Below are 11,890 nucleotides of genomic sequence, written 5' to 3' on the forward strand. Positions count from 1 at the left end.
GTTCTAGAAGATGACACATAATGGGAGAATACTTGATCATTTCAGTATGCTGATGTCCAAGTGTCATTAGAGCACCACCATATTATAATTATTTTTAAATCCCCATGGTAAATCAAGTATCTTGTTCACTAATTGCTGTAGTCTTCCAAATGACTGTAAAAACAAATTGGAACAAACAAACAAAACCCTCTTGGAAGAGTTCAGAAGCAACCACTTACCACACAAGTGGCTGCATCAAATTTGTTCCCCCAGATGTAAATGTAGGAAAGTTCTATGTTTGATTTCATTGCACTCGAAAGAGCCACAAGTCCTTTGCCACTTATATTGTTGCTAACTACTGACAACCTAATAAACAGAGAAAATAGTTAAGCAAATCTGTGCCAAACCAGGGAATTCCCATCTCTTAGTTTATGAGTTTAACTATGATTTACTATTATTTTACATTTTATCATTATATATATATCATATATGTAAAACAAAATTTTATATTTGTTATTAATAAAATTTATATCAAGGCCAGCCCTACCATAAAATCCTTTTCAGCCTGCTAAAGGCAGTTTGGACTATGGACTTGTGCTATTTCTCAAGGCATTTCCATGACTCATGCAGCTAGGTTGTTCCCTGTTTGGTTCTTCAGTGTCAGTGACTTACTGTGTGGTGGCCAAGTCTCATCTCCACTCTGCTTTGAAGCCCAAGCCTTGGCATTTATCCAGGCTAAGCTTTGATCTTTGTGAAGAGGCAGTTATTTTTATATTAGTGAACCTGGAAGGCTTTCAGAGGCACCAGGCAGCTGCCACCTCCTCAGTCTGCTACTTAAAACTAATGGCTTCAGGTAACACCTTTGATCAGCTTTTACATCCTGCCGGCGCATGGTTTAATGCGGGCTACAAAATACACCCTGATTACAGCTCTTTTGGGTTCACCTGAAAGCTAACTTAAATGGAGGATTTTCTTAAGTGTTGAAGATCAGAATCAACAAATACAGTGCCTTATCCCTGCACGGAATCTGATTATCTTAGAATTCTGAAAACGTACAGCTGTTTGTTTTTGTCTCTGCACTACAGGGATCCGTGCTTTAAAGATGCAGAAAGAACAAATGAACTGATTGCTTCCCCCCCAAATACCCCCTTAGAATGACTGTAAAAGCTATGAATCGCATGTAAGGTGAACCACTACGAAACTGATCTCAGCACCAACCCCCAAACCCCCTGAAATAGAAGAATAAGCGTATGTCAGGCCGCACAGCAATGGATACAACATGGGGGAAAGGATGTAGGAGAAAAAGGGGGTAAAATGAGTTTTGAGTAGGCCTGGTGGTGTGGGAAGGTGAACACGAGGCATTAGCACAGATCTTGGGGCATCTCCCATGGCAGGAGACACCTATGCTTAGCAAAGCAATCCCACCTGATCTGTCACTCACATTCCCCCACCCACCCCCAGAAGGAAAAAAATGGACAAAAAAGTCTGAAACTTCCCAACTTTTCTATTTTGATCAGCATCAAAGCACACAGTTTTGATGTCAGTTCAGCCGCTGAACAAAAATCAGAGTTTCTTATACTCCTGAGTCGTTACTCCTGCAGTCTCTGGGGAGGTTGTGTAAATACTAACGCCTGAAGAGTCCTGTTGTACAAAGCCAAGGCTTCACTCAGGTAATTGGCTCCATCATCTTCTATTCGGTTTGCATTAAGATCTAGGATTTCCAGAGTTTGGTTCCTTTTCAGTAGTTCTCCCAAAAATTTTACACCATCATGGGTTATTTTATTACTGAAAGAGATGCATACATTTTTCTGAAAAAGGCACTAAGAAAATGAGTTTGTAATGTTAGGGCTAGGTCAATTAATAACTCTTACCAGCTAAGATCAAGGTATCTCAGGCTGGAGTTTTCATACAGTGCCTCACACAGTCGCTCTACTCCAAAGTTTTTCATTTCATGCTTGCACAAGTGTAATTCCACAAGAGAAGAGTTACTTTTCAACATCAAAGCGATATGGACTGTGGTCTCTTCCTAAAAACATACACTCAGGCTTATTAAGCTGTACTTTAGGGTAAGATATGGTCTTCCTTCAGTAAAAGGGAGATGCACAACTAACAACAAGATTGGGTTGTCAGTAGTGTCCTATTTTGAATACCACATTAAAAATAGCCAGGAAACATATAATAAAAAAGATGAAAATAAAAAAAAAAAAAAAAAGAGAAATACCAGAAAGATATTTGCAGATTTACAGTACCGTATACATCCGTGCAAATATCAGGAACATCAATGTTTGAATCGTTATGTCTAATCAGTTTTCCTTCCAGTCATTGCTCTTAAAAAAATGAATGTTTGAGTCCATCTTCACTAACATTAAAAGTATTTTGTCATGATGTTAATCTATTATTTCATAAAAAGAGAGAGGATTGCTATGGGAAAAATACGTAAGACAAAGTAAGTTCGTTCTGAAGTTGTCACATTTAGTTAAGAAAATAATGGAGTGAGTCAAATATAAGGCAACAACCCCAGAGGCCTCAGAAAATGATAGAGTTGAAGGTGGGAACAATGGCAGAGTCTCCCACAGATACTGAGCAGGCCCTTACTGGCGTATATTTTCAGTAGCAGTAGTTTAAATTGACTTCTAAAACCAGGTCTAGGCAGATCAAGCCCTCTCTGAGTAGAAGAAACAACTACAATCTGTTTAAACTGTTAAATTCACCTTTGGGCCTTCGTGACAGTTTGATTTCACCATCCTGCTATCAGGACAATACTGTACCTACCACCGACACCTGACAACTGCTGCCAGTCTGGTGAAACCAGCAGTGCAACCAGCTGGGTAGCCGAGACTTCAGCAGGACCAGCAGGGCACAGAAGCTGTGTGCCTGCCAGCGAAAGCCCCCCAGCTCCCTGCACCTCTACACACCCAGTGGCTGCCCCCAGCAAACACTGCCTTGCAGATTCTCTTTCAGTGCTGTTTTGGAGGATTTGTGTCTTTGCTTTGGCTAACAAATGTGTCATAGGTTTTACATTGATGAGGTTCATTCACTTGTTAAATTCATGCTTCAAGTTCACACAGTGAAACAACAAAACCACCCAGCCCCGTGAATATGGCTTATTGTTGAAGTGTGCCTTTCTTCTTCAGGCTGTGGGCTCTGGCAATTGCCCGTGGACTGCACTGTTCAGATAAACAGACTTTTGTTCTTCCCCTCATTTCCTACTAAACAACATTTCTCCCTCATTTTACTGAACAATGCATGAAACTCTCCATGATGTAACAGCAGAAGGAATACTTGGTTCTCCAACAACAAGCCCTCTCCATTAGCCCGTTATTTAACAAATGCATATGTACCAAGAAAGAATTTTTTTAAAAAATAGCCTTCTAGTTAAACAGGGTCAGCCCATGACTGCACAAAACTTGGCACAGAAAAAGAATATTTCTGCAACCATTTATTCCACTTTCTGAGGAAACCCAGAGAGCCGTGTAGCTCAGATGTCCATAGAATCACAGAATCATCTCGGTTGGAAAAGCCCTCGAAGCTCCTCCAGTCCAACCATTAACCTCCCACTGACCATTCCCAACACCACCAGATCCCTCAGCGCTGGCTCAGCCCGACTCTTCAACCCCTTCAGGGATGGGGACTCCCCCCCTGCCCTGGGCAGCCCATTCCAACGCCCAACAACCCCTTCTGCAAAGAAATGCTTCCTAATATCCAGTCAAAAAAAAAAAAAAAACCATAAATACATCAGTACTGATTTACTTATGCTTCTCTCTCTGACTGAGCTGACACCACAGTCTATTACATACCTCTTGGCTGTACAGTAAAGGACGATTTAGGTTTATTGCTTTGACTGATTTGTTCTGAGTCAGGGCTGTTGCTATTGCTATTAGACATTGCATACCCTGGAAATGAAAATAAATAAACTCTTTAGAGAAACCTGTTCAATGTATAGATCAAGCTATCAAATTACCATGACTTCTTAGAATTGATTGTCAGAAGATCAAAAACATCAAATGGGCTCACAATGGAAATACTGTTATTTCCTCCTCCATGTACCCTGGAGAGATGCAAGTGCAAGAGCTTACAGACACAACGTATTTTCTGGTAATACCAGTGCCAGCTCCCCGTGGAATAACAGAGTGGAATTAGACAACAAAGTAGGAATGACCAGGAAATTTGGCAACTCGGAAAATAAAAAGCAAGAGTAATGCTTGATACTTGTCCATTTAATTGATCCATGTATTTTGTTTTTCCTGATTTATTAAAATGAGCGTGTGTGTGTGTTCCCTAAGGTTTTTGGTAAAAGTCTTAGGAAACATTTATCCACTAGGTAAATTCATACTAAATGTGAATTAATGTGGTACAGAGTAGCGAGAGTCTAGGATACAGGCCAGTTCAGATTTTTGTATTTCCTTCTCATTTGCTCACAAATTTATATTTATGTTATTTTCCAATTACGCTGGTCTACACCCAAAGCTATTTCATTTTAAATCAGTTTTATATCAATTCCCTACCAAGCATAAACACATTAAGCTTTCAGACGAACCCTACACTGGCTACACTCTCCTTGTTTATGTCTTCATAACACCCTTCACAGTTTCTGAGATGTATTCCCCCTTCTAGTTTAGAGGCAAATTCTGTAATTCCAGGAAACAAATAAAATAACCTTTCCATCTGACCCCAGCTCTTCCCCTGCCTCCAGGTAACTGTTGTTAGGTTACAGCCAAGCTTACTCCTTCTGCCCAACATACACCTCTTATCTCCTGAAAAGATGAACACCCTTAACAGGAAGGCTGAGAGTGGCCCATCTTAATTTCACTTCTAGCTTGATTAGAGCATTCCCCAGGAGAGCAAGATACAGGACCACATTCTCCCAGGCAGGGAGAAGAACCACTTCCACCTTCCAGCCCCTCTGATGTGATCACACAAGGACACACCATCAGTCAGGTGCCTGGACCTTGCACTGGGAGGAGGGTCACACCTCCAGCTGCTTCCTCCTGCTGTACCCCACAGGTTTTTAAAAGCCATCTGCAGGCTTTTACTGGCTAGAGTGGCAAGCACCCTGCTTAGCACCCATTTCTACCCTCCTGACTTCCCCTGTGCACTGTGGAAGAAGCCTCAGCACCCAACTCTAGGAGGCAGGAAGTTATCTAAGACCAAATTGGGTGCTTTTCTACTCAATTCCGCACTGTTGTGCCTATGTCCTTTATAGATCCAGCTCTGATAGAAGCAACAGAGCTATGGGACTGAGTTACTTTCAGGCACTAGCATTGCACACTTTAGAAGGAAAAGAACCTCCAGGGAATAAGAAATCCTTTCAGCAACATGAATTACACAGGGCTTACTTCAACAGCATAATGAAAAGTGAACAGCAGAAGCAAATCTTGGAAAATGCAAAAGCCAAGTACCTGAATCCCAGGGACGTGGCGGCTCTAATACATCATCAGTTATGACTTCACAGGTCTTTTATGCAACAAGCCTTTCCAAGTATGCATTGTAATATTATATATCATGTTATGTCCAGCTATCGCAAAATGTAAAATCAATGACAACGGATGGTATTTTCCCCTAATTAAGTATTGTAGTACCTTTGTAATACCCTTGAAAGACTTATGTCATTGCTGATAATTTTACTGGATTACTCACCATATCACAGTCTCCAAGATCCAGCTTCTCTAAGGTTGAATTAATTTCTAGCATTGAGGCAAAGGACATTCCACCTTTGTTTCCTATTTTGTTTCCAGTCATTCTCAAATACACAAGACTTTCATTCCTCTAGACAAAATAACAATTAAAAAAAAAAATCAATTCCTTTTAACTGGCCTGAAAAACAATGCTGTCCTTTTTCCTGCAAATCCTAAGGGTTGTCACACAAAGACAAAAGCTTTCAGCATTGTGTCTAAGTGCTAACACTGACTGAGCAGGTGGCTGTGCTGGGTTTGTGTATGTGGTGAGGTTTTGGTAGCCAGGGAGGGAGCTACAGGGTGGCCCTTGTGAGAAGCTTCTCGAAGCTCACCCACCTCCAAGTTGGACCCACCTCTGGCCAAGGCCGAGCCAATTAGTGACTGAACCTCTGTGATAACGAGAAGGAGAACCTGGGAGGAGGAGTTGGAGTTGGGAGGAAGACACCTCTGCAAGCACTGAGGTCAGTGGAAGAAAGAAGGAAGAGGGGGGAGGAGCAGAGACTTGTGGGGAGAGGGCAGGCTGTGCCCCGCACCCTTGGAGGTCACTGGTGGAGCAGATGCTGACCTTCAGCCCATGGAGGACCCCACGGCGGAGCAGGGGGCTGCACCCGAAGAAGGCCGGGACTCCACGGGAAGCCCACGCTGATGTAGTTTGGGGCTGGGAGGACCCACACCGGAGCAGCTCGGGAGGGGCTTCAGCCCCTGGGAAGGACTCACATCAGAGAAAATTCATGGAGGACTGTCTCCTGTGAGAGGGACCCCACGCTGGAGCAGAAAAAGAGTGTGAGGAGTCCTCCCCTGAGGAGGAAGGAGTGGGGACACTGGCTGTAACCACCATTCCCGGCCCCCCTGCTCTGCTGGGGGGGAAGGAGGGAGAGGAATTGGGAGCAAAGCCTAGCCCAGGAAGAAGGGATGAGTGGGGGGAAGGTGTTTTTAAGATGTGGTTATACTTCTCACTGTCTTGTTGTATTTGTTAAGTGTTGTTGTTATTAGTATTTGAATTAAACTTCTGATCTTTTTCTTCCCCTCAAGAATCTATCTTTTGTCTGTGACCACAATAGGTGAGTCATCCCTCCCTTTTCTTATCTCAATTCTTGAGCCTTTTGCTTTATTTTTTGTCCTTCCCATTCCTGGGGGGGAAGGTGCGAATGAGCATCTGTGTGGTGCTTAGTTGCCCTCTGGGCTCAAACCAGGACACAGGCTCAGGCTCCCCTCAGTGGAATTAAATGCATCGGAGTCCAGAAGTAAAACTTTAAAACTTTTGTTTCTCCCAAATTCACACTCATGTAAATAATCCAGGCAGATATTTCTGCATAAATTGGCAGCTGAAATACAAATTATATCAAAACTGATTTAAAACTAGTAAGTATATTTTAGACAATAATATAATTTTCTTTATTTTTTATAGTCTTTTAAATCACACGGCCAGTCAAAGCTCAGTGAAGCCAGTCGCCCTCAGCAGGGCTACCTGGTGCAGAGTCAAACCAGTGTGTAAATCTTTGCTGGACTGGAGACTTCACTGATCAGAGATATAGAGAAGCCAGCATCTTCCCCCTTCCCCTCCACAGAATTTCAATGGATATGAAATAGCTATTCGACTCTGATAGGAGCCAAGTACCTGAATCACACAGCAACACAGTACAACTCTGTGTACTGCAACACAGAGTAGTTTTGTATTTTTAGTTCTTCAGTACCACTGTAATCACTCATTACTAGAGATTATGATTGATTAAGAAATTACAGAACAAGAAGTTCTGTGAGCAACAGAACTAATAAAGCCTGGTTTCATACTGCTTTTATGTCTTCTACATGGCCCCAGCACCCCCTTCCCCCACCGCAGTACCTTGCTACAGCATCTCCTTCCCTCTATACTCCCCCCCTTCACCCCCAGATCCTGCCACCCGCCTGCTCAGCAAACCCAGCAAACACTGCTATGGGGCTGCACAAATAGCTCTGGGGGTTGCTTGTAAATCCAGTGTTGTACAATCTACTGTACAACCATAGCGTGCTGGAGGCCTGTCAAATCTAGTTGAAATCAGTTCTGAGTTCAAAGACTATGAAGGAGGAAGAAAGAGCTCACATGAGTCTCGTTTCACAAACACAACAAACCTTACATACAAGCCTCATTTCCTTGGGAAACCACATTAAAAATAACAAACATGTTTTTATGCTTCTGCTGTAAGGCAAAGTTTTCAAAACATATCTCAGACATCTTGAATCAAGACAAACATTGACATCAAGGCACACGCAAATTTAATACAATTTAAGAAAAAAAAAAAAAAACAAGGGGAAAAAAATGATGACATTATATATCCCATAGCATAGCATTTTTCACACAGAAAAATCCAGCAGTGATAGATGTGATAATTAAGTGTTAATGGCAGCACAGTGCAACTTTCTCTTGTGTGAAATCTGATTTCTGAAGTCTGCCTTGGGAAAACAAGCAATCCCTGTGATACAGCAAAATGCTGAATGGACTAAAGACAGAGGGCCCTTTCAGCCAGCTCTGATGTTGGCAGGACAGCTAGTACTGTTCATCAAAAGCAAAAATATCAGACTAGATGCCATTGTCTAAATCTCCCAGACAAATACTCACATGGAGTGCTCCTGCTATCAGCTCTGCTCCACTTGAGCCAATATCATTAAACATCAGGTTAAGGTACTGCAGAGTGGAGTTTTCCTTAGGAACAAACAAAGCAGGGCAATGAGCCTTTTTTTCCAGACTATTTTTCAAAACGGAAATGCGTCATACACATACTTAAAATTTCTGTCTTTCACTGTGTTTCAGGCAGCCCCTGATTTGGAGAAGTAGTTAAAGGATGCCAAAGTACATCAGATGATGATGGAAAGGCAGAAAAACACGTAGTAAGTCCTCATGGGGCTTACAGAAACCACCTAGGAACCCGCGTGCTCAGCATGACTAAACGAGGCAGGTGGGCAAGTTCAGATGCAGACCTTCAGGAATTTTGTGAATTTTAATGGCCCTCCCTGATCTCCAGGAACACAGGCACTGAGTGGCAACTCACCATTTGCCATCCGTATTCTGGTGCTTACAATGACAGAAAGGCAGCATTAAAGTCTCCTGTGTTTAGACCTACATAAAGACTGATGATAAAGTATCTACAACAAAAGTCCTGGCACACTTGACACTACCATTACCTCCTTTGTTAAACTGAACTGTAAGCCCCCAAGTTTATTCCATTCTTTCTTCATGACACTTTAGCCAAATGTCCAATGGATTTCTACCAGAAATTAAAAATCTCCCTGGAAGATACAATCTGAGATTCTGGTGGGAAGGATTTGGATGTGAAAGTCAAAATTAATGGAATTTTGCCAAACCAATGCATTCTTGTCTCCAGTTTGCCACAAATAAATATTGTCATAGCCAAATAAATTACAAATTGCTGAATAATAAAGAACAGTTTGGCACCTGGAGGAATGCTGCCATGTGCTTAGCTCCAGCATCAGCCAATACATTACACCTAAGATCCAAACCTGAAAAAGATGAAGAATGAAGAATGTGACAGATGTGTATCTACACTTAACTGATATCTAAAAAAAGAGAAATAACGACGAACTAAGTCTAAAATCAAGACTGCTTACATTTTCTTATATTAACACAGCAATGTCAAACATACACAAAAAAAGCTTACCTGTGACAAATACAGTACTGCATAAGACAGAGGCAAGAACTTGAAGATCGTCACCTGTAATTCTCTGCACAGGCACTAGATGATTATTTCCAGCTATTTTTAATGTCATCCCTTTTGTCCGTCTGCAGTAACATAAAAATGTAAGCACATGGGGAGAGGTAAAATGATAGGAGAAAAATTATTTCTCTCTCCAGATAAGAAGTGTATCTATGCTTGCCCTCACGGATCCATTTGCATGCAGTTAGCTGCATGTTACCTTTGGTAACACCATGACAGATGATGTGATTCAAGCTGTACCTCAGCACTGACCTCTTCAATATTCTGAAGACAGTGCGCAGCTTCGAGACCACGCTTCACACACATCACAGAAAGCAGGAAGAAGCAAGATGAGGGGAAGGCAGATGGAAATAAAGACTATACTGGAGGTCACCTCATCATTGCCTTTTTACTTGCTCCGTTTCCTTTATTTACTATATACTGCACTCCGGGTCAAAACCTAACACAAACACAAACCATTTCCCTATGCTGTATTTTCTCGGGTTTTCTCTCCAAAGGATAATTAACTTTGACCCCAGGAGCATCCATGAGAGGAAGTCCTACCTAGCCACATAATGAGACCAGAGCTGGAGTGGTTAATGCCTTGGCAGGATTCAGAGACAGTTCCGGGAAGCATTACAAGCTGGAAACTAGCTGCATGCAGCTGAGGCTTTTTAAACAGGAGACAAAAGGGAGTTAAGAGTGACTAGACAATGTGTTTGGCTTCTTTAAGGGACACAAAGGCACCATCCTGTACATTTTTCCCCCTTTTTTTTTTATTTCACTGCTTGTAAAGCTGCCCAGAAAGGATATATAGCTACAAACTTTCTGCCAAGATGATGTCAAGATGAGTTAAACCAGAACTTCAGCAGTAAATGCTAAATACGATGTGTTTAAGCCTGAAACTACATAAACTTTCTCATTGTTCAACTCCTGCTATCTTAAGACTTTCAGAAGCATCTGAAACATGCTGCCTGTTATTTCCTTACATTTTATCATTTTTATCAGCTTCTTGGAGCACATGAGCAATGAAGGGGTGTTCAGGTCGGCCCACGTTTTGGCAGACCAGCACATAGTGCTGGTGAAGATCTGGATGAACTGACATGACCTGCCGGAAAACAAAACAAAGTGTTACTGCATCGTTAAGGCAGCCTAGCAACATCACCATGGACCCAGGCGCTGTTGTGCTGGGCTCTGCCTAACAATACAAATGGGCTTGATCTGTAAAGGGTTACAACTCTTGGTATGCAACGCAATAACAGCTGATACAGACAGACAGGAAAAGCAGGAGGCAAAAATGTGGATTTGCGGATGTGTTTCTGATCTGCCATCACACAGGATCGGTGCTGACAGAGAATTAATATTCCTACAGGCAGGTTCTTTCCCACTGTAAAGCAGCTGGGCCCCCGACCTCCGCGGCCCTACCTGAGCGACCGATGCCTGCACCCTCTCCCGTGTCACCCGAGCCACGGGTCAGTTCGGTCCCTCGGCCGAGCCAGCCTGCTCCAAGGGCAAGGATGTTTGGTAGTGGAGGCCGTTTCCAAGGAGGGCGGCCTGTGCCCTCCACCAGGAGGGAGCGGGGAAGGCAGCCAGGCCCAGCCCAGGGCCCTGCAGGAGGCCCCCCACCACCCCCCAGTGCCGTGCACGGCCCTCCCCACTGCGGAGGCCTGGCCGTGTCTGTGGGGAGGGAAGCGGAGTTTCAGCAGCTCAACCCCACCCAGAGTATTTATTTAGTGGTCTGCCCGCGGTCTCCAAGGAGCCTTTGCAAAAATTTCCGTGGTTACGCGGATTAGTGGTTACTTCAAAGGTGCCAGTGCTGGTCCTTTCCACCAAATAAATCCTTCTAGCGACTTCACTACTGCCCCTGTATGCTGGAGGGGGTGGGCTGGGATCCCACGCTCTCCTGTCCCACAGGAGTGGGGCTCACACCCAAGTGCTGAACTCAGAACCAATAAAAACACCCTCACACAACATCTGAATCAGTCTGGGAAGCCCAGCACAGATCTCTCCCTAAGGTGGTCACTCAGTTCTTGCTCCTTGTCCTGGTGGCACCTGGAAACGACCCATCTCTGGAAATGTGGCATCCTCCCGGTGTGGTTACGGCAGCAGAGCATCAGGTGGGAGACAACTGACAGCTGCCTCTCAATCTCTGCTTTGTCTCTTACTGTTCCTTAAACGCCAGCTGAAAGGTTTCTTCTGTCCAGACATCAGAGGTCAGCCAGGTAGTTGCCCCTTCCCACCTCTTGCTCCTTTGCTATCAGCAATAGTACAGCTTCGAGGGTTCTTAAATATCAGATCCACTGGCATCTCTCTGGCTCAGAAACCACTGTTACAGGAGAAGCTGCCACCTCTTTACAGTAAGAGTCTTCCAGTTTTACAATCACCACAGCTAAAGACAGATCTCAGTTAGTGTTTGTAAATATAGGCCTTCAGACTCAAGGAAGTTCTTCATCCAGCTCCCCTGACTTCACAAGGTCACCCTCGGAATTTGGTTCTTGGGGACTTCAGGATGCGCTGGGATTCAAGCTCATGTTCCCGCTGCGTGTG

The 11,890-nt window shown here is 43.5% G+C and overlaps 1 protein-coding gene across 7 annotated transcripts in view; it reads right to left on the reverse strand.

Annotated features, from left to right (window-relative positions):
- Positions 1-11,880, reverse strand: part of LRRC34 (leucine rich repeat containing 34) — a 15,554-nt gene extending 3,674 nt beyond the window's left edge. The window contains exons 1-10 of one of the 7 annotated variants that reach the window (XM_026854703.1): positions 10,769-11,880; positions 10,333-10,451; positions 9,308-9,429; positions 9,085-9,149; positions 8,251-8,334; positions 5,617-5,745; positions 3,777-3,872; positions 1,851-2,005; positions 1,609-1,764; positions 219-345 (exon numbers count right to left, since the gene is read on the reverse strand). In XM_026854703.1, the coding sequence (XP_026710504.1) occupies positions 219-345; positions 1,609-1,764; positions 1,851-2,005; positions 3,777-3,872; positions 5,617-5,745; positions 8,251-8,334; positions 9,085-9,149; positions 9,308-9,429; positions 10,333-10,448 (1,050 nt within the window). In that variant the 5' untranslated portion in view covers positions 10,449-10,451; positions 10,769-11,880. Of the gene's footprint in view, positions 1-218; positions 346-1,608; positions 1,765-1,850; positions 2,006-3,776; positions 3,873-5,616; positions 5,746-8,250; positions 8,335-9,084; positions 9,150-9,307; positions 9,433-10,332; positions 10,455-10,768 lie in introns of all 7 variants that reach the window. The other 6 variants (XM_026854701.1, XM_026854702.1, XM_026854705.1 and 3 more) reach the window with 6 other exon arrangements.
- Between the last annotated feature and the right edge of the window lie 10 nt (positions 11,881-11,890).

This window comes from Athene cunicularia (genome assembly GCF_003259725.1).
Source record: "Athene cunicularia isolate RWA chromosome 9 unlocalized genomic scaffold, athCun1 chr9_part1, whole genome shotgun sequence".
Taxonomy (NCBI): Eukaryota; Metazoa; Chordata; class Aves; order Strigiformes; family Strigidae; genus Athene; species Athene cunicularia.